Consider the following 22529-nt stretch of genomic DNA (forward strand, 5'->3'; position numbering starts at 1 on the left):
GTTCTCAGGACCTGAGCTTTCACACAGCCTGAGGGCTGAAATTTTCTAAGTCCCACAGTAGATCTCTGTTAGTTTGAACTTTGAGACAGTCCAAGGACTGATATCTTCTAAATTCCTGAGTAGTTCCTCTGTTAGTTTGAACCTTCAGACAGTCTGAGGACTGAAATCTTAAAAGTTTCTCAGTACCTCTATGTTAGTTTGAACTTTCTGGTTAACAGAAGCCTTAAAACTTGTGACCATGAGTCTTGATTTCACATTTAGACCATGCATCTGATTTCTTCTCAGACCTTCACCTGTGGGTTCTTTAGAAATCCTGAACAAACTTTGATTCTCTTCACTGAGCAGTAAAGTTTATGGAGATCAGAAGGTAACATTAGTTTGATCAATGCCTTCAACTATCTGGAAAGCAGTTTTCTGAAATGAGGTCTTAGTAAATCTGTCCACAATCAACCCAAGAGCATAGAAAGAGGAAATGTTTGAAGAAACAACAATGCTTTAAGACCTTTATCTGTTTTTGCTCTTTTTGATCATTTTATTGTCTCTTCTGTTTAATTTGATCTTCTAAAGTCTAACTGGTGTCTTTTCAAATGTTTTGTCTTTAGTTTGAGTCTTCTTAAATGTTTAGTTTTGCTCTTTTCTCACCTTTTGTTCTTTTCTAATGTCTGATTTGATTTTGAAATGTTTTGTCTTTTTAATGTTTAATTGTTTTTTCAAATGTTTTATCGGCTTGTTTGAAAAATTTCCTTTTCATTACCAGTGTTTAATTTTTCGCAAAATAACAGCCAGACAATATATCACAGCAAGTAGTGTGTAGCACAAACTGAGGTATTCGGTAATCATGTAATTATAATGTACTTTGGATTTGAGACACAGCTAAGGGCATTTATGAGGAGGTGGAGTGTTAAATAAAAAGATATGAGTTTCTCTTTGTAGCAACTGTAAAGTTAACATACCTCAGCCTGTGTTGGCCCCAAAAATAGACCCATAAAATAAGCTATGTGAGTCTTAAAACAGGCTGCTCAGTGGAGTTGTGGTTAGCACTTTTGCCTTGCAGCAAGAAGATCCCCGGTTCATGTCCTGGCCTACACAGGATCTTTCGGTATGGAGTTTGCATGTTCTCCCTGTGCATGCGTGGGTTTTCTCCGGGTACTCTGGCATCCTCCCACATTCCAAAAATACGCGGAGGTTAATTGGTTACTCTAAATTGCCCGTAGGTGTGAATGTGAGTGTGATTGTTTGTCTGTATATGTAGCCCTGTGACAGACTAGTGACCTGTCCAGGGTGTCCCCTGCCTTCGCCCGAGTCAGCTGAGATAGGCTCCAGCACCCCCTGCAACCCTAATGAGGATAAAGCGGTGTATAGAGAATGGATGGATGGAGTCTTAAAACAAATAAACACCTTTTTTGAACCATTCACTGCTTTCCAGCTAATCATATAGTAAAATTCTTATACTGACCTCTCAAAATTCCAAGAATGAAATGTTTTCCATCTGGTCACCTGGGTTCCAGCTCTTGCTTAAAATGCTACTACAGTATGCTTCCTGTCTGACACATTTAATAAGATCTGTATGACACATTTGTCCTCAATCTTTCCTGAGACTCCCAAACTATTCTTTATACCTGCAGTTAGCATTCAGGTCCCATATTATTGCCAACAGTAAATGTCTTTCTGCAGAGACTCTGTTGCTCATCTGACTTCTACAGACTCACTTGTGATTTCTCAAGCAGAGAAGCACCTACCGATCAATAAGATCTCTGTGAGCAACTTTTTTTTCTCCATGTTGTTTCTTATTTAGAATCCAGAGCTACTGCAGCTCAAGTGGTGTTTTTCCCTCTGTCTGCTCAGTCTGAGGATCACTCCCACTGACTGATCCAGTCTACGATTCTTATCAGCTGCCTTTTCAAAATGACCCCTTCTCAGAAGAAAACATCATGCACTAATATTCCTTCTTTATTTTTCCTTTATTTTTTTTCAGAACAATAAAAATAGTTTAACAAACAAAGACTTCTTCATTCTCTCCATTTGACTTGTATTTACAGCTGAAGATGAAAGAAAAAAAACAAACAAAAAAAACACCCGGTCACGTCCATTTCATCTCCTCTTGGCTCTGTTCCTACCCTGATCCTCCCTCTCCACCCCCGGCAGGCTTCACAAGAGAGTACCAGGGCCTATTGCTGTGTCTTTGACGAGGTATACAGGCTATTCAACGATTGGTGACACGTTATTTGAAGCAGACATCGCTAACTTTTGCATTTAGGAGCTTCTCCTTTTGTTCAGAACTGCACCACACTAGGCCTGTTCATACGGTAGATAACATGTAGCAGGTTAGGACTCATGACACATGCTTTCACTTACTGGCATGACTTTGGAAGATTACAGACGCGTTTTACCATGGAAACACCACATAACTGATACAAGAGAGGATAACTGACATGTCTCGGATGCATTCTTTGTCCAGTGGAGATAAACTGCTGTGTGGAGGGTCCCTGAGGGAAGTGAAGAAAGATGGTTCCAATGCACAAGCACTTTATGCAAGTTAACAGACACATAGGATTAATGGTTAGCTTCAAAAACGGAGCGGCTTACATTGCAGCGATACTGAATAATCACATGGAAGGACACAGACCTCTTACACAGTATGTGCAACCTATAGACCTAAAAGGCTTTTTGATACAGTACTTCAAGCACCTGCTAAATGTCATAAAGCAATTAGGCCCTCTAAAGCACTCAACGGAAATGTCACAGAAACTTGGATTTACAGTTTTCACTCCTCATTAAGTATGTGAATCGGAGCAGAGTCACGTCTGTCGAGCAACAGTATTGTTTCCAAATGCATCTGAGATGAATCTCGCTGTTGCCAAAACCCGCTCAAACTGCAGATTTTGAAACAGAAAGCGGAGAGGTTTTTCACTGCAAGCGTGACACCAGCAAAAACCAGCGGAGAACAGATGAAGCTGAAGCTTGTTATTGCAATGTTTTCCTATAGCATGAGACTGCAGTATCCCAAATCCCTCCTGGGAGTTGATTATAATGGGATCCTTGTGTGGGTGTCATTGTCCCTCCTCGCCAACTGAATACAATCACATGAATCTGGGCTGAGTGGCTGAACAATCAACAGCAGAGGAAATGAAAGATGCCTGAGTAGTTGTGGCTATTGTGCACCTGATCAGGACAGAGGTATTAATACAGTCTGAACAAAGCCAAGAAGTCGTACTAATCAAAGTTTAAAGAGTTCAAAACATAGAAATATTATACAACAGAGAAAAGATGCGAGAAAAAGTGAGCTAAATCACTGCGATCCATTTGAGATCAGAGAGGCTGAGGAAACAGGGAGCAAAAACAGACAGAGGGACAGAAGCAGAAAACCTTTGTGTCCATGTCAGAGTATTATTACAGTAGTCCGGAGGTCTGCATGTAATAGTGGTGGATGTGAGCACCATCTCTATGGCTGCAGGTCAGGGGGTCACTGGTCCAATCAGGTTGGAGGGTCATGGCTGTCAGAGCTGGTTTCCAGTGCAGAGCGGCAGGCTGGCACAGTGATGAGGATAATGACGTCTTAGTGTCACATCAGATCACACAGCAGACACAGTCACAGAGCAGGAGTGGGCAGGCTGGGCCGTGGGGCCCCAAATGCACCCGTTGGGCACAAACAGTCCAAAGGCCTGGCCTTTAGTGTTCCCATAGTTCAGAGAGGAGCTCCAGCACAGTGCAGAAAGGATGAAACGAAGCTGGATACTCACATTTCAAAATGTTCACAAGGGGTCGATACATATTGTCAAGGGAGCAGTTGCTTCAATTAAGCCACATGGCCTGTAGAAGTGATGGATGTCTGTGCATCCATTTCAGTCAGTTATTTTAGGCCCAAATCAGGAGGGACATGAAGGCTCATTAGTTTGAGGGTTAAATCCTCTTCTTCACTGGTCACCCCCAGCCCTGGGCCACATGCCAGTGTGCTCCTATATAACACAAACAATAATGGTTAGACTGACACAGAATATGTCTGACCAGAGCTAAAGGTCTGCAGTCATGCTAGCAGGCCTGCACTTAGGGACATTGGTGCTTTGAGCTAAATGCTAATGTCAGCATGCTAACACGCTGATGTTAAGTATAATATTTAGCATGCTATTAACACACTAACATTTGATATTTAGCACTAATCATGTGAAATATTAGGAGGTAAGAAATTGTATGAGTCTGTCAAATTGTTATTGAGATATTTGACTCAAATGTCAACCTCATGGTAGTACCACAGGAAAAATCATGGCTCCACCAACATCACTAGGATTCACCTTCTGCACCCAGTTGTTAAGAAGCACATTTTCAATCAATCAAATTTTAAATGTCAGATTGGAGGAAATTTGGAAAATGGGTTGTTTAAAATAAAACACACTCTATAAATTTCTTTAAACAGTCCTAATGTTGATCTGGATTAAACCTGCAGTGTGTGATATGATAGATGCGACCCAAAAATAAAAATTCTAGACTATCCTGTTACCACCAGAAGGGTGGATACAAGAACAAAATGTGATAAAACTTTTAAATTGGTCAAAAATACAGGATTTGTATCATGTATACATTGATTTAGATATGGAACTTCATTGGTTTTAGCCATCACAGTAACAAAGTAGCAGTGTTGTAGCCTAGCCGCGCTAGACAACCCACGGCAACGAATTTAATTCTCTGCCAGGGTGGGTCTAGTTACCCTCCATAAGGCTCGAGGCTGGATTCTCCTAAAACTGGCCGGACCAATCACCATGAAGTGTAGAGTCAGAAGGCGGGTGTAACTAAGTGACGACAGAGGCGCGACAATTCTGACAGACACAACCAGCGCACAATAAACAGTTATCTTTCGACTCGGCTTTGGCCACAGCCCTTAAAGATTTGAAGCTAAAATTCAACTTGAAAGATAAACAAAGGACGGCACTGAAGTGTTTCATTGAGAAGAAAGACGTATTTGGACTTATGCCGACGGGATATGGCAAATCCTTAATATACCAGTTGGCTCCGCTGGTTGGGAAGCTAATGGGACTTAGCCACAATCCGCCGGCGCTCGAGGAACTCCGTCAGCCTATTCGTTGCGCTGATTGGCTGTATACCTATCCAATTGCTGCAGAGTGATTTGAAAGACAACCTTTTAGCCCGCCTCCCTCCCTGTCGAGCAGCCCTAGACCCTTGTGCCTTCAGAACGTGGGTCTACCGCAGCTAGGCTAGCAGTGTTGGGCAGTAACGTCACTACAAATAGCGTCGTTAGTAGTTTAACTACATTTTTCTGTAACGACGTGATAGCGTCGTTATTTACAAAATCAAAAAAACGTTTCAACAGCTTAGCTGATCTTTTGGTCATGTAGCGCGGTAGCGAACGCAAAAGCTACATTAAAAATGATGAATGTTGAACTGCTTGAAGCGGAGCTTTCTGCTCTGCTGCAGTCTCATCTCACACTTTTAAGGATCAGACAGTGACATCATCTCCAAATGCCGACATGTCTGTGTCGACCAATAGAAGCGGAGGAACTGTTGATGTCGTCATTCAACAGTCCCTTCCTGCGACTCACTGGATCCACACACACACAGACGCTCGCTTCAGTTCACTGAGAGATGGCAGAGAAGGAGGGAGAAGACGAGGAGCAACCGAAGGAGTCAGAGTCACCGTGGCCCTACCTAAATAGTTATGAGTTTTTGTGAAAAAACGGAGAAAAGTTGTTTTCAGATGCCTACTGTGCCAGCCCAAGGCGAAGTTTCTGTTCACTTCAAAGACGTCAAATACAAATATGAGAATCCATATACAGGTGACTACCGAATATGCACAACCAGCAGCAATTAGCTAACCAGCACATGTCAACCACAGTATAAGATGCACACACAAACGAGCTACTTTTCAACATCTAAAATTCGCGTGGCAGTAAATTAATTCAATTAAGCATAAGGTTGTGGTGGCAGTGTGTGAATGTGTATAAATTGGGGGATTAAATAATTAAACTGATACATATAGGAGGGAAGAGGTATGGGAGAAAACGAGTTAACAGTAAAACCAAAATCTGTCTTCTTCAGTATTACTGTTAACACCAATGAGTAAATGGCTGAAAAAAGTAACAGAAAGGGTAACAAAAGTGATGGCATAAATGATTAAATATCTTAATCTTACACTCAAGACCAATGTAAGTGGTGTGTTAATATAAGCTACTGCAACTTAATTATCAGATACATTATGTCTGCAATACAAACTAAAAAGAAAATCAAAACAATGATTTCTAATGTAAAAAGGTTGATTCATTTTAAATATAGCTCCACATATTCCTCAGTGTATCAACTTACTAAGTTTGGAGCACTGAGAACAAAAATGATGGTTTAATAATAAACAAGTCAGCATTTTCTTGTCTCCATTTGACTGAATTCATTAGTCCCTGAAATGTTTTGGTAAGAAAAAAAAGTAACTTGAATGTATTAAGCTACTTTGGCCATATTGCTGTAGCTTAGCTTGCTACATTTCTGTGGGTCATAGCTTCAGAGTAGTAAAGCTTGATTTAACACGGAGTAGCTGGTAGCTTAGCTCATTATAGTTTCCAAGTAGCTTGCCCAACACTGCAAAGTAGACATAAGGCTATGTCTAAGCTACAGAGCTATCTATTAAGTACAGTAATACAAAAATGCCATTATCCCCAAAAGAGGAATCTTTCAAATAGCTGTCAATATCAACAAAAACAATATATACATTTAGTTTTAACAATCATTCATCACTTTATGCCATTTGCATCTGGATGAGGGTGACTCAGTCCACCGCTGCTCTCAAAAACCAGCAGAAAAGTCAAATGGATTAAGTTATCCTGGATAGCAAAACAGAGGCTTTCCAAATTCAGGATCATTCTGATTGAGATGAAACAACTGTGCCTGCGATATGTTGAGAGGCTGTACCAAATTTCAAAGTTATCACACAACAGTTGTCTGGTTTTTAGATTTGTCAGATGAATGTCTGCAGCGTAAAAAAGAAGCAGGAAGTAGAATTACTGTCATACACTGAATCTGTTTGAGTGTCTTTTAAATAGGCAATGCTGTACTTAGTCCTAATTATATTTATATTGACACACACCCAGTGATGCACTACAAGGCTACTTATTAACTCTTGTTGCTTACCTTTCATTTGTTTTCTCCCCTATCTGTAAAGACTATAAAGGCTTCTTCATCCAAACATTTCCAGTGGCCGGTGGCAGTCCTTTCATTGGTTCCTTCATGTTCATACATGTGTAAGTTAGAGCAGAAAAAGAGGCCTTCATAGTTCCACCAACTACCGATTCAAAAACATCCAGTAGTTCTGCAATGACATTCAGTCATCTATCCAAACTTATCATTCATGCCTTTACATTTTTCAGTTGTTTAATTTTCCAATTTCTCCAGTGTTTTTTGTTCATAACCTTTAAGCTCCTTCTGCTCCAGTGAGGAAAAAAAAAACACTCCAAAAACATCTTCTGTTTTGCTCGGAGTCACTTGTCAGGAAACACTGACAGTCGTTCGTTGCCTTAAAAGTTAATATATATATATATTTATATATAAAAAAGGTGTTCATAAATTATTCAACAATGTTCAGTAGATAAATACCACTTGCATCTCTGTCCTGAAATGATCACTTTGTGCTTTCTGCAAACAAAAAAACATTGAAAAAGAAGCAGCAGATTTTGCCAGAGGTTAATCCATATAAAAACATCGTCTCTTCAAATTGAATAGTTCCGCTCTATCTGTGACGGCCGGAGATCCCGTTGCTGTTTGTGGCCGGCTCTTCCAGCTCGTCGTCCTCAAAGCCGTGAAAGGTGGAAGTGTCGCTCTCCGAAGTGGTGCCGAAGAGCTCCTCGGCTCCAGTAAAAGTCCCGTCTTCCTTCTCTTCTCCGCAGTCAGCTGGCACACAGGAAAGAAAAGCGACAGTCAGTGAACAGGAGAGCGATAACAAGCAGAAACATTTCAGTCTTGGGGAAATCCTCAGACATGATAGTTTGCATTTTAAAATTCACACATGCTGAAGTATGAATTTGAGTAGATAGTATTTAGGTCTATAGCATATCATATTTTGCATTTGATTGTTCAAAAGAAGAAAAATCACGTCAACTTAGAAATAATGCAGTTACACTAATGTGATACAATTTAAAGCATTTGCCATTGAAGTGACATTTTGTGTGGTTGTACTCACTTCTGTTGTGCACTGGAGGTGAAACGAACTCACTTGTGCATTGGCAGGCTGAGCAGGGAGACCCAGATTTACCCGTTTTCTTGTTTGAGCCCTGGCATTTATTACAGTAGTTGTTGGGAATGCTGGTCCCACCTGGACCTTTAGGACCTAAAACAAAGAAGGCAAAGATTTGGTGACAGTTGATTTAACCTTGGGCACATACGTGACAGCCCACAAATGTAAGTACAGCGTAAGTGAGAGTCTTTTTCTACAAGTAGAAAACAGCTCCATTGCAGCTATGCAAGGCTTTCAATGCAAAATGGCACAAAAAACACAATTACAGAAAAAAAACGTATCAAATTAAAGAATAAGATGGACCTGAAATATGACAAAGCAATCTGTACTTGGCAAGACATTGGAGTGGAGAAATCTAATGGGACATGAATCCATTAGGGCTGACCCGAATACCACCGTCACGACTGAATATTCGGATATTCAGGGCCACCCCTAGAGTCCATATATCATGTAGTGATAAACAAAAAACAGAGCACCATAAGGCATTGTTAACAGACGTCAGGTGGCTTACGTTTGTGTCTGTCCGTCTGTGGTGCAGAGGGGGATCGGGATGCCACCGTGCTCCTCTCTCCGGCTCGGCCCTCCTCTGCCAGGTGGGAATGGGTGTAGTGGTAACTTAGTCCTGTGCGGTTCCTGTAGCGCTTTGCACAGACTGCAACACACGGAGCACAGATGTTCCGTCTCACTACTGAGGCCGAATTCCATTATATAAATCTGATTTTGGCAGCACACCAGTCCGAAAGACAGTTTTCCCCTCTTTTTCTGGCCAGTAGTGTTTAGGATGAAGGCTCCAATATGCTTTGATTGTAATGAGACCTTCACAAAGCTGTGAGTCAAACACCCACCCAGAGTCTGGTGGGAAAGTGCTGCCTGCAAGTTATAAAGCCACATAACTACAAATATTTACATGCACCTAGTGCATTTACAGATGACAAGAAAAGAGTAGAATGTTGATATCAACAAGCATGGAAGAAATGGCCAGGGGCATCTAATAGAGATAACTATTTTTACTTCCAGCACCAAAAGGGAAAGAAGTAAGCGCTTTAAGATCTGATTACAGTAGTGACTCAAATAAAACGCCAACCCAGACAACATAATAACCATGGCTCACATTCACAGCACCAAGGGCCCTTTTAGCTTCAGAAAAGTAAGATAATATAAGGGTAAATCAATAATCACAGCACTTGCAACACGAGCACTCAACAATCTATCAAAACAAATATCTTTAAAAAGCGCTGTTCAACAATCCAACGTACCTGAGGTCGAAGATTTTGAGTTCTGCTTTTGTTTGTATCTGTCTAAAATGGAGAAGACAAAGTGAAAAGAAATGTTGGAACATGAGAATGACCCCTCCTTGGATTTTACACATACAACTTGCATTTACAGAATTACTTGAGATTCCAGTAACACTAAAACACTTGGTTTCTTCCCATAGTTCTATTTTGCAGAACTATGCTCATAACAGAAGGTTGACTTTTTGGTGTTTTATACACCAAATACAAAAGAAGTAATACAAAAGAAGAGGCTAAGACAAACACTGGGTCTCTGGGTGGAAGATCCTGGAAGCAATTCATTTACAACAGCTTAAATATTGTGTTAAAATTTCCATTAGACGGACAAGAAAATGTCTAATTAGATCTATAATGTTATTAAAGAAAGAACTTGTAAGTTTAAAAAAGGTGCATAAGGTTGCATAAAGGCAACTGGACACACAGAACACAGCTGTTAAAAAACCCAACAACATTTAGTAATTCCTCTCTACTTACTGTCACAGACGTATGGCTTGTCATCATCCAGATCTGTCCTCCTGCGGCCTGAACCCCGACCCTGAGGTGGAAAAAAAACATCTTGTTAACGACCTGAAATCAAACCTGTGTTTTAACGTGCACACAAACGCTTCACCAGAGAACAGACTGCACTGAGGAGTTAAATGTGATTTGATGTAATTATGGTGTAAAACTGCAAGTTAATCAGATGATCACTGTTGTCCTTCCAGTCACTTACTCTTCCTTTGCCCCGATGTCTTCTCTTGGGAGTGTCCACTTCATAATCATCGTCATCATTGAAAGCGTCCTCGGCTGCATCAGCCTCCAGAACCCTCTGAGACACACAGAGCATAGGCTGCTTCAATACGCAACACAACTCCCCAGAAAACACAAACAAAACACAGAGAAGAAGCAAGAAAAGAAAAATCCTATTCTCAGTTATTTACACAAACAAGCTTGTTTTGGGTACATTTTGTTTTTGTACCATATTCTCTATTTGGACTGCACAATACTGGAAAAACTGACAACACTATATTTTGTTTCACAATTTGGAAAAATATAGGAATTTTCACCCAATGACTTGGATTACTCTATTTGAAATTAATTCATTGTTTTCGAATGACTGGGGGGATTTTGTAGTGGAGTGCATCAAAAATAGAAACATTTTTTAAAAAGCTGAAAAGACGTTTCAAACCTTGATGTGGTTTAACACTGGCAAAGCCATTGAAATACTTATATATATATATATATATATGTTTTAATGACATTCAGATCTGGCTTTCGACTCATCCTACAAAGTTTTGTGTTGCTGACTGACATGGCCAAACAACCGAAACAAAATGTCTGCTGCAATGGCAACAATTGCAAGACGTTGATATATTTCCATACAACTAATGCTGTGTTTCTTTTTACAACCAAATCTTCCTTTATACTGTTTTCCTCCTGCCTCTAACTCATTTTCCTGTGTGCATGTGAAGCCTGCATGTCAACAAACTCTGTGTTCTGCAATGAAAATCCCCCAGTGGCCTTAAAAAGGAGCAAATTATGTTAGAAGACAGACTTCTCTTGTAGATTAGTCATAGAAAATAATAAGTGAGCAAGCCTTCTTTTTATATCAAAGGGGCAAAAAAAAGTTGTATGATTCGAATTAACTTGCCTTACTTCATGTTGTAATGCAATGTTGAAATGCTTACAGACCGCACAGACATTTGAATTTATTGAATTGCTGCTTCGTCTTGAGGAGAGGAGTCATTTGGCTCCAAGTCTATCTGTAAATAAGCCTTTTTATTGGCACTGAAATTAAACTGGAGTTTCATATATTTTATGTTTTTAATCATGCCATTACGTGGGCATTATTTAGCATCATCATCACCAAACTTAATGGCCAGTAAACGGCCAGCATTGAGGCGGTCCACTTGTCTAAAATGCCTCTCAGTGACACAGCAGTCAGCTAACGAGTCCTGCAGGTCAGCTGGAAAAACTTGGCAAGTTGCCGTGGCAACCAGTTGGGGCGCAACACATCCCTCTGAGTGCCAGGGCCCTCAGCCATTTGAGTGAGAAGACCACATTCACTTTTAAAACGTTTAGCTGATGCTCTTAACCACACAGACAACACAGTGAACCCACCTGAATCTCCAGCAGACTTTCCTCGTCATTCTTGGAGTTGTTCCTCTTGTCTAGTCCTTCTCCTCGCAGCAGAGCCTCCAGAGTCGTGCTCTGGGTCGGCAGAGTGTCCTTGGACATGAGGCCACCGTCTCCACAAAGAGGAGGAAAGAAAAACACGATGAATCATCACAACACCAGCTTAGTGTTTGTACTATAGTGGCATGCTAACACATGTCTGCTGTTGACTTGAGGTGAAAATGTTACAGTTCTCTAGCATGTGTTGTTTGTCACCATCAAGCACTACAACTGTGACAGGAACACCAGCGCTCCAAACTGTGACCCGAGTAAATGGATTTCTATCACCATATTTCCATTATGTTTCTTCTCCTTCACTCTCAGTAGAACTAATTAAAGTATGTGGCAACTCGCTGGGACATTTGTTTGTTATAGTGGCTGTCATCTTGGGTTTTTTTTCTTGCCAGCAACTAAATGTGTCATTGCAACTATTTTCACTATTTATTGCTTTAAGAAAGTAAATACATGCATGTTGCACAGTCACTGAAAATGCCTTGTAACTGTGCCCTCCATAATGCTGCACTGTGCAGACATTAGGCTGTCTCCTCCACAGGAATCTCTGAGGTACAATGTACTTAAGTGGCTTATCACTTTAACCTGAACGCATCATGCAGATATCTCTTCCTACAGCGAAGATCTAAACAAACAGTGTGGGAGGCGAGCAGGTTGAGCAGACAAAGCAGGACAAACAAAAGCTTTGACAGTCAGTCGGATCCGCACATCTTATTTACACAATCTCTTCTCCACAGAGAGCTTCATGATCATCCAGTTGCTTTGTGGATCTTTGACAAGAGGACACACTTCAAAGCCCCCTGACTCCAGCTTTCTATCAGCCCTTCATCTTACCGTTGCGCCCACTAGAAGGACTGTTGCAGAATATTGAGCATGAAGGGCTGAAGAAGGCTGCATAGGTAAGAGGCAGATAGGAGAGGTAGGCGTGAGAAGCAGATTTAGCATGCTTCTCTGAAATGGGCCCTTCCACCATGTGGCGGCAGCCCCTCACCATTGTGTCTGCACACGTTGACTTTCAACTCTCCGCGACGAGACAACCCCCCCCCCCCCAAACCCATGGGAGCTGGGGGGCTAAAAATAGAGCCGACAGCAGCCTGCAGCAGGGAGCTGATTCTGCATGCAGCCCCAGTCTCTCTAGCACAGCATCAGTTAGACAGCGAGACAGACTCTGGCTGCTGCCCTGTGCTGGCCACCTCTGGCCAGCTGCACAACGTGCTCCATATAAGAGACGCCAGGTTAAATCAGGGTATGTTTCCCCTCCGCTGGGCACGCTCAGACAGCACATACAATTCACTGTTGTTGGAGAGAGGAAGGGACAGCAGGACGGTGGTGAGGTCTTAGTGAGGACAAGCTCAGTGGAAAACAATAGGCTACAATGGGATGTGTTGGGGAAACAAAGGCTTGGTTCATATGCTATCGCTACATCTTGCTTTCTCTTTCCAGGCTCTCGGTCTCTCTCTGCCTCCCATAAATCTGCCATTCTAACGAGCTACGCAGAAATTACATCTGAACTGAGGCTTCCTGGAGATTTCTGTCAAAGCACAATCATTTCTCACGGCGTTTTACAGAAACCACTAGAAAGAATAGAAATAACATGTTTCTGTGTCGGATTCTCTCCTTCGTTGCGATCATTCCTCAGGATAGTGTAACATCCCAGTGGGTACGAAAGCTTTGGGCACAGAACGGACCAGTTACTTGAGCTCAGGAACACAGACCACATAACACACACAGACTGCATGGCAGACTACAGAGAGATGGAGAGATGAAAGAGTTGCCAGAGAGAAAGAGACAAAACCAATCAGCAAGGGAGGTGGTAAGTAGAAAATAAGATAGAGCGAGAATATAGAGGAGAGGGTAAATGTGTTGAGTGAGCTGTTTCAAGTGGCAGCCAGAGAAGGCCAAACTCCATTCCATAACATTTATTAAATACTGTCTGCAGTGGCCGAACTCTGTCTCGCTGCTCCCAGCAGTGGTAAATCTAATTACATGTTCTACTTCTCACAAAACAAGTTTACCAGCCGGGGCGAACACAGCCACATTTCATCCTCTGAAAAATGACTGGCAGCCTGTTCTGCTCAGCGCGCTGAGAAAGAGTGATATGCTTTTAGCGAGATTATTCCAGATCATCACCAGTAATCACATGAGCTGAAGGAGGTGGAGGAGGTGAGTGGAGACGGAGGGGGAGGGAGAGGCTGAGCGGGGAGGAGAAGCTGAGAGGAGCGGAGAGCGACGACAGGCAGGTGGCTGATGGAGGAGAGGCTGGAGGGTCTTACCGAGCTGGAGGCCGTAGATGCCCAGACGTGGATCTGAGGTGTTGTGCAGCCGTCTCTTCTTCCTCCAGCAGCGGGCGGGGTACGTGTACATCTGCCCTGCTGCAACCCCTGCAAAATAACAGTCATCCACAAGATGGATTCAGCTGCTGAACCATGATTTTTTTTTTTTTTAAAGTTTCAGACTGTAGTTTTTCTATTTTTCAGTCTTACTGCAGTTTATGGAGATAAAAATAACAAAGGTATATTCTGAAACACACAAAGATCTAGACAAACTGAAACAGCAATCATATTGGTTTAGTTTGACACAATTTTCATTTCTCAAACATTACTCAAATCAATTGATAATTGAGGCCACTGAAATAGTCTGTTGATAAAAAATTATTGTGCAACAAAACTGACTTTTAGTACTTTATTAACAGCAATAAAATCCATCTACTGATTTCACTGTCGAAAATGTAAAGATTTATTGCTTTTATTAGAGTCAGTGCCGCAAGAAGTGATTTATTTAATCACAGATTAGTACATGAGTCATTTTTACGATTATATGCGTTTACAAAAAGTTGGACGACAGTGAAAAATTAACAGTTTTAAAGACCGATGTGTTCAAATACCAAACAGATGAATTATATTTTTAGATTAGCTGATTAAATAAACATATCACAAGGAGCCTAAATAATTTAAATGAATAAAAAATACATAATTTTAAATATACACTACCATTTGAAAGTTTGGGGTCACTTAGAAATGTTCTTATTTTTGAAAGATTTTTTTGAATGAAGAGGACAATCAGAAATCCAGTCTAGACATTGTTAATGTGGTAAATGACTATGTTAGCTGGAAACGGCTGATTTTAAATGGAATATCTACATAGGGGTACATTTCCAAAACCATCACTCCGGTGTTCTAATGCTACATTGTGTTAGCTAATGGTGTTGAAAGGCTCATTGATGATTAGAAAACCCTTGTGTAATTATGTTAACACATGAATAAAAGTGTGAGTTTTCATAGAAAACATGAAATTGTCAGGGTGACCCCCAAACGGTGGTGTACCTGCCCTGCATTCACACTCATTATGCACATATTTGACCTATTATTAGTTAGAGCCCTGGATACATGAGCCATACATTCACACCAATCAGATGAAGGCACATCTACCCTTAGATTAATTGGGGGCAATTTTGTGTTAACTAAGGATTATTCGCATGATGGCTAAGGAGAGAAAGATGAGGAAAATTACATGAAATGTTTCTATCGAGTTAAGAGGAAAATAGTTTTAAGAGAGCTGGGGAAATTAAACGTTAATTTCTTATCTTGTTTAAATATATATCCTGTTTGAATGGTTGGGTAATTGTGTGCAATTTGTTCAATAAAACTCATGTTTAAAATAATTTATTCTGCTTCATAATTCAGGTATGATCTGAATCAAAACGGCCCCAAAGCTAAAAACATTCAAGGTAATTTCCTGTAATAAATAAAGGCTGAAAACAGTTTTAAACCTGAATATGTTTAGGGTTTTTGGCTGCTGATTAAGCAGTCTGAAGATGAGATGAAAGAAGCACTTTGACATTTCATTGACTAAATGACTGATCAGTGAAGCAGCAATAACAAAAAGCGATCTACAGATTAATCAGTAATGAAAATAATTCTTTGCAGACACCCTTCATACAAGCTCAAAGCCTCCCAAAGCACATTATTTCTGTGTATGTTCACCCACCAGGGCTGCGGTGGTGGCGTTCCATCCAGATGTAGCAGTTGTTCTGGGCCACGCCGGTCTGAGAGTCCAGGAATGGCAGGCGGACGCTGCGTTCAGCACACAGGCGGGCATTGTAGCTGCGGCACTGCTCAATGGCGTCCTTATAGAACTGGTCGCCCAACCTGGAGAGAGAACGTTAGCAGGAGCGGTCAACGACGCCGGAGGACGTGGTTGAAACACAGCAGGGGAAGAACTACTTATTATTACTACCCAAAAATACTTTAAGTACCAAAAGTTAAAGTTCTAATTCTGCAAATTATATTAGTGGCGCATTGATGAGTCACTTTAATGTTGCAGCAGACACTGGTGGGACTAATTTTGATTTTGTTACATACTGCAGACAAGCGTGTGAATTTTCGCTTCAGGCATCAATAAACTCTTGCTTTATCTGTAATAATATATTCTAATTTATTTATTGATGATGTTCTGAATTTCTAATCTCAATCTGCAAAATACCAAAGTTGTACTGTAGCTGAGTAGACGGATACAGATGCAAAAATTTATATGCATAAATAAATAAATGGAAACTAGCTGCTGCAGCTACAAGATAGTGGAAAGCAGATCAATACCACATAAAGAATGAAGAACCAGTTGCTTCGTTAAAACAAGTGCAAATCTGCAGAGGTAAGCTGAACTTTTAACACCGTCTGATATACGAAACTCCACTTGCCCTCCTGAACCTAAATAATGCTGTTAGCGTCTGTTCAAACTTCTAATCAACTTGCTTCGATCCAAATATCAAACTGACAGCTGAGCCTCTCTCCTGTTTCCAGTTTGCCATCGGGGACAATTTGTTGAAGGAAAAAAGAAAAATAATGCAACCCATTTACAACAGTTCAACAGCTCCACTGCTCCCACTCCTGACGTTAAACACATTATTACCTCTGTGGGCTCTTTGTTTGATCTGATTTGAGCTAGACTGAGAGCTACGTTGGTGCTAACGGAGTTAGATTATCACAGCGACACTGTGAGTGAATCTGAGGTCTGACATGAAGTCACTCCTCCGGCCAGCAAGCGGCTAAGACTCTCACACTTTAGTTCCACTTTTCTTAGCGCCACTGAGATTTTGGCACTCCCTCAGGGTCTCAATGTTAATATTCAGAGTGAAATGGGGGAGGATATTTCACATTCAAGCCCTCAATCGCTGCCACACGCCTGGTATGGTAATTAGCCTACTTAATTAATCTCAGAGTGCCTAGCACAAGGGCAGGTTCTAATTTGACGATATCAAAGATGGGGTTAAATGCTGCAACTCTGACATCATGACAAGGTACTTTGTATGTGTTTTCTACATTTGTATGCTATATCACCGGGCCAACAGGGCAAATAGTAGCCTGGTTCCTCTGGTATGAACATCCCCACATCCGAATAATGAAGTTCCTCCACGTGTTCTCAATTACAACATTAGGAAGACGGCCATTTTGAAGTGAAACTAATGAGCTGTGGGCTGCGAGTTGAGCCTGGAATCTTAAACTAGTTTTGGAGGAGGTAGGAGGCTGATTTGTCAGCGTCTCCCAGATCCTGCCCTCCTTCTCTGCCCCTACGTCCAGCAGATGAACAGCCGTGTTAGGAATGCTGTCCCGCACAAAGCCCACGGCTCTGCGGTGGAGACAAAGCCACAGTGTGCAAGGCTTCAGGGAAAGGGAGGCTTCGTGTCAGTGTGACTGAGAAGAGTAAACAGTTGCAGGTACAGAGCGAGTGCAGGGAGAGGAGTCAGGAAGAGAGGTGAGGGAAAAGTAAAAAGCAAGACGGGGGGGTGCAAAACAGCTAACAAGCAGACCATGACTAATAAAATTGGGAATGATTTTCCCTCCCTGTGTTCTCATGGTACCATGATAGTGCCTATTTTGCAGTTAATAATCACATCAAAACCTCTCTGTGCCTTGTAAAGACCTTATACAAGGTTTCTTACTGCATATAAAGCCAAAAACAACACTGATTTGTCAGAACTTCCTCGGGCTTTAAGATGCAGGAATTTTTACAAGAGAAATCACACAGCGACAGACTGAAAACAGATTCGCCACGAAGCTGAACACTCAAGTTCACAGATTTGACATCTTAACCAGTAGCTTAGGATAAATATTTGGCTAATAAAAAATAATAGCGCACAGCTGTGTAATGAAATGCAAAAAACTGTGTTTGTCAAATCTGCACCACATGTGGAGCCGGTGTACCGTTTCCAGCAGTAAATCCCCGTCACACTAACCTGTGTGCTTCACTGCCCTTCCTTGATATCAACACACAGCTGTGATGGGACTCAGTGTGACATATCAGTTTACTAAAAGCAGACCAGCTGTAAATGCTCCCCGAAGTCGGCCACGAGCGCACGCTGCCGGTGCCAAGAAACTCCTGTGATTACTCGAGTCGAAACAGACCAGGAGAGGATGCTGATCAGTCTCAAGTGAAATGTGAGGGGGCTCGGGTGGGCGGGGGGAGTGACGGAACAAATAAGTGGGTGAAAGTCTCGTGGTGGATGCTAGCTCGTCTGTGCAGCGTTCCCCATCAGCCGCCCAGAGCAGCAGGTGCACCGGCTTAGGTGAGAGATCTTTCCAACACCTGTAATGAGTGACAAGACCCACGCATGCAGCAGCACAGGGGAGAGTCAGACCTCTCACACATACACCACCTTTATGTCAGCACTCTGACTTTTCCCCCTCTTTCAGGTACATGTTTGTGTTTGCGCCCCATATGTTGACCTGGATGAAATCTAGCAGTGGTTGAAGGATAACTCTAGCTTGTTACGACTCAGGTGCTGCATTTATTGTTTATGCTATCGTTTCCATCAGTTACAATCATTTCAAATGGAGCAAGAGAATTGCTGGGATCAAAAAATGAAACATTATCGGGCTTTTTCAGGCTCAGAGTGGATCTTTAGGGGTGGACTACACGATAGCAAGCATGATAAAATAAAAGCGATGTGTCTGTGCACCCCAATTAACAAACCTAGCTTAAAATAACATTCATATATATTGCTCTGTTCTAACTGATAACAGTTTGGTTCTGGCGATTTTTCTTTAGCACTGAAACCTTTTAGAGAGGGGCACATAAAATATCTTTGAGGAGTACTAAAACTTCCTCTCTGCAGGAAAACCCCTGATTATGATATCTGATCATGCAAAAAAAATATACACTATCAGACAAAACCCAGGAAGCTGAAATTACTCCCCAAACTGTCTGGTGTAAAGATCCATCACACTTTACACACCGGCTCCTTGGACCAACTCTGACATCCTTGCATTTGTTGGGTTCACACAGTTTTTTTTTGTAAACATTTTCAGTTTTGCTAACAAATAATGCTGCTGAGCCCCTTTGGAATACATTTATACAGTCATTTACAGACAAGTAAATATTTGAAGCAGGCCTGAAGAATGAAAACAAATCATTAGAACATAAGGGATAAATATATATTTTTCCTCTCAGGTTAATCATCATGAGACCCCTCAAATTTATCTTGCAACCGCTTGAGAGGGTTGGGAGCCGCTGGTTTACATAATCCAGCTAAACTGTTGGCTTGTTTACAACATGCTTGTTTGCCTGACTGCTTGTTCACTGGACTTTTAATTTTCCTGCTCTCCCACATCTCAGCAATTAGTTTGGTGAAAACAGTTCTCCCAAAACCGACAAAAATAAAACCCAAGTTGCACTAAAGCAGGATAATCCTTCTGAGTCTAGCTGCCTAATGGTGGCAACGTCCCAGAGACTCGGAGTGAACTAGAAACACCAGAAACTTGTGTGCCGTGTCGAGGCCTCAGAGGTCTGAGCTACACATCCTCAGTGTCTTCCAGCTGAGTAGAGAAGGTGAGTATGTGCAAAAGAGGGCAAGGAACAAAAGCAAATCTTGTGGCCAGTGGGGCCTCCGCTATCAGCGTGTTCCTGTCAACGGTTCACCGTGTCACATGGCCGCGTCCGTAATGTGAGCATGTGTCAACACACATTTTGCATATCTGACAACAAACTACAGCGTGCAAGAGAGCAGCTTACAAAAGTGATCAGCGGTCATGACGAAACTTTAAAATGGCCTCGAGAGATCAGGCTTATGTGTAAAATGTAGGAGGGGGAAAAAAAAAAATCGAACCTAAATGCACAAAGTCTGTGCTGTGTTTGGAGGGTGTCTCAAATTTGCAGGTGCACTGCTGCTTCACAGGAAGCTAGAGCTACCACATAAGAAGGGAGGGGAGGGCCTACAGAGAGACTGCATCCTCAGAACAACCTCGCAGTACACCAATCAGAACTACACAGTCTGGGCGAGGGCAGGAGCAAAACCAGACCGTACACCTTGCACACTGCAGTGCCAATAAACAGCAGGCCTGACTCACTCAAAGTCTACTCAACGCCAGCGACAAGGAGGCCGACAAACCAGGAGAAAGGATCAGGCTGTTATCAGGAGAGCTGTGGACGGAAGACGTGTCCAGCCCACAGAAAACTCCAGCTGTGGCTCAAATTTTAATGAGCAGCTTTATGTGCTTCTTTATTAATTAAATATTCCAGACTCCATTTTAATCAGCAGATTCTGGAGATTACTGCCGTCCCATGCTCAGACGAGGGACAGACCTCACACAGACGTGCGCAGGCTTGCAGGCTGCAGCTCCATCCGCCACATCCCTCTACAACAAAGTCAAACCAGCGCTTTCATTTCCCTAAAGTGAATCATCTTAATACAAAAAAAAGGTCAAACTGGTCCACAGGAGCGACATCCAATTAGTGTCAAGTGTGACTAATTATAATCTGACAAACGTGTGAAATGAAGTCAGAAACCCGAGACAGAGGCTAATTATAGCAGATTGAAACACTTCATTAAGCACAGCTTATAGCAAGGAGACATTCCACATCAGAATGCTAAAACGTCTCCGAGATGAAACAGCAGCTTGACAGCAGACGCACACTGAAGCTTGTTGGGACATAAGACAGAGTCAACAATGAAATGTACTTTCCAGTAATAATCCTGCTCTGGTGAATAACACAGATGAGAGGCAGCTGCGTGGAAGAATTATTTATTTAACATTTACATTGAACTCTTTAACATCAAGCAGCTTCACTGAGCTGTTCAGGTGCCAGCTGAGGGAAGCTGTGATTGTGCCGGGCCATTCCCCAGTGAGCAAAAACTGTGAAGCAGGGCATTGTGCGAAAAGTGCAAGCACGCTCAGTCGACTAATGAGTAAATACAGATTCAACTGATTTTTTTTTCTCATTAAGCTAACAGTCTTGATCAGCATCCAGCGAGCGTGCAGGTGGAGGATGCATGGCCTCTGCCTGGAATCTTAAAATTAACTTGCAAAAAATACGCCCCTGTGAAATGTTCAATGGGAAGAAATAGTTTGAAATGGACACTGAGGTGCAAAAACATGATGCTGCATCCCCTTTTCAAGGTATAGCAACAACAATAGCAGCAGTGTGGGTGATGTGCAAGGAGCTGTGGAGGTCCACTCCTCGTGCTACAGTCCACGGAGGTGGCAGGGTACCTCTGTGGAGGAGCAGATGGTTCTCCTGCTTGTGCCCAACACTTCCTCTCTGTCGGAGCATCTCTCTGACAGATGGGCCCAGGATCCTGGACCAAGCTAATCTCCAGCACTCCTCCACTTAAAGGCACAGTGGAGTGCCTGCTCTACCTCCACAGTCCCAAAGAGCCATGATGATTATAAGCCATCAATACAGACTGACTGCTGCTGCTGTCACGTACACCTGAATGTGCATTTCAACATAAAAACCGAATTATCAAGTAGTTTCAACACCAAATGTCAAGAAGCTACGAGGCTAAGTGAGCCTTAACTTACAGTAACATGTCTACCAGTGGAATTGCTGAAACAATACAGAAGAACAAAGGAGAAAAATGGAGAAAAAGGTGGAGTATTTCTTTGAAGTTGAGCTGCTAAAAACGACTACGTCTTGGGCTATCTGAGCTCGGAGTGACAGTCTATTTTCAGCGGCGGACTCAAATTGCTGTCACTTTTGTCGATTTCGCCAGCAAGCATGCAAATACAAAATGCCTCCTCCCTTTGCTTTACCGGGTCCTGACCACGTCTGCGCTCGGAGGAGCCAAAGTTGACATGTCGACAATTCACGCCAACTATAAACGACTTTCGGAATGTCAGATGATATTCCGCCACTGTGTCCCACCGAGCACGAAGAAAATCGGCTTTTAATTATTCGTTGCAGCGCAAAGGCACGTTGTCGACAGTTTTCAAATAAATTTACAGCCCAGGAAAGACGACACTCTCCGGTGTTGTGTGCAAAGCCGTGTGGACGAGAAGCTCCTCCAGTGCAGAGAAAATGTCAGGCAGCCCCACGTTACAGGTTTAACACTAAATGTTGGAATCTAGTGGAATAAAAGAACTATACGAGGCTACTTTGCCATGCAAGAAGTACATAAAATGAATTTGGACAGCTTAACCTGCCACATGCACACGGCTGGAAATGACATGCACGAACAGTCGCTTTCAACGTACCAGTTGGCAACAAAGTAATTATTCACAATTTCCTCAATGTCTAAATTACTTACGCTTTTAGTGGATTCTGAATGACAGCCGCCATTTTGCTACAATGTAACGCAATATCGGCGTCTTGCAGTTCTGAGGGAAACCTACGGGAATTGGCCAATCAGAGCTCGGGGTGAATTCGTGGACCAATACATTTGCAGCATAAGCGGACGGGGCGTGGCCTAATGGGGTAAACTGTCAAAATTATTTTAAAGGGTTTTCCCTTGTATTTATATTGTACACAACTGAATAACAGCACTTTTAAAGAGACCCTTACTGTAAGCTTGGATAGATATCAAGTGCAATTTCCCCCTCTGGCGTACTGACACCATGCAGTGTAAATGG

The 22529-nt window shown here is 42.1% G+C and overlaps 1 protein-coding gene across 2 annotated transcripts; it reads right to left on the reverse strand.

Moving 5' to 3' along the window:
• Nucleotides 1–1942: 1942 nt before the first annotated feature.
• On the reverse strand, nucleotides 1943–22324 carry LOC110966510 (zinc finger protein DPF3-like). 2 transcript variants are annotated; one of them, XM_051946202.1, is made up of 11 exons: nucleotides 22208–22324; nucleotides 15673–15833; nucleotides 13959–14066; nucleotides 11620–11747; nucleotides 10232–10327; nucleotides 9994–10054; nucleotides 9484–9525; nucleotides 8739–8879; nucleotides 8207–8320; nucleotides 7129–7884; nucleotides 1943–3956 (listed from the first exon to the last, which is right to left on the reverse strand). In XM_051946202.1, exons 1-10 carry the CDS (start codon nucleotides 22237–22239, stop codon nucleotides 7724–7726), a joined length of 1044 nt encoding a protein of 347 aa, XP_051802162.1. In that variant the 5' UTR covers nucleotides 22240–22324; the 3' UTR covers nucleotides 1943–3956; nucleotides 7129–7723. The 2 variants fall into 2 exon arrangements, with proteins under 2 accessions (XP_051802162.1, XP_022071592.1); XM_022215900.2 differs by having other exon boundaries at nucleotides 8174–8320.
• Between the last annotated feature and the right edge of the window lie 205 nt (nucleotides 22325–22529).

This window comes from Acanthochromis polyacanthus, chromosome 1, assembly GCF_021347895.1.
Source record: "Acanthochromis polyacanthus isolate Apoly-LR-REF ecotype Palm Island chromosome 1, KAUST_Apoly_ChrSc, whole genome shotgun sequence".
Classification (NCBI taxonomy): Eukaryota; Metazoa; Chordata; class Actinopteri; family Pomacentridae; genus Acanthochromis; species Acanthochromis polyacanthus.

Bases quoted from the DNA above. Each gene is read 5' to 3' on its own strand.
- LOC110966510 (XM_022215900.2), bottom strand. From the start codon at position 22,239: ATGGCGGCTGTCATTCAGAATCCACTAAAAGC. The intron at 14,067-15,672 runs GTGGGTGAACAT...GTTATTTTGCAG, and splicing joins ACGCCACCACCGCAGCCCTG to GGGTTGCAGCAGGGCAGATG. The intron at 7,885-8,173 runs GTGAGTACAACC...CCTGTGTGCCAG, and splicing joins ACCTCCAGTGCACAACAGAA to CTGACTGCGGAGAAGAGAAG.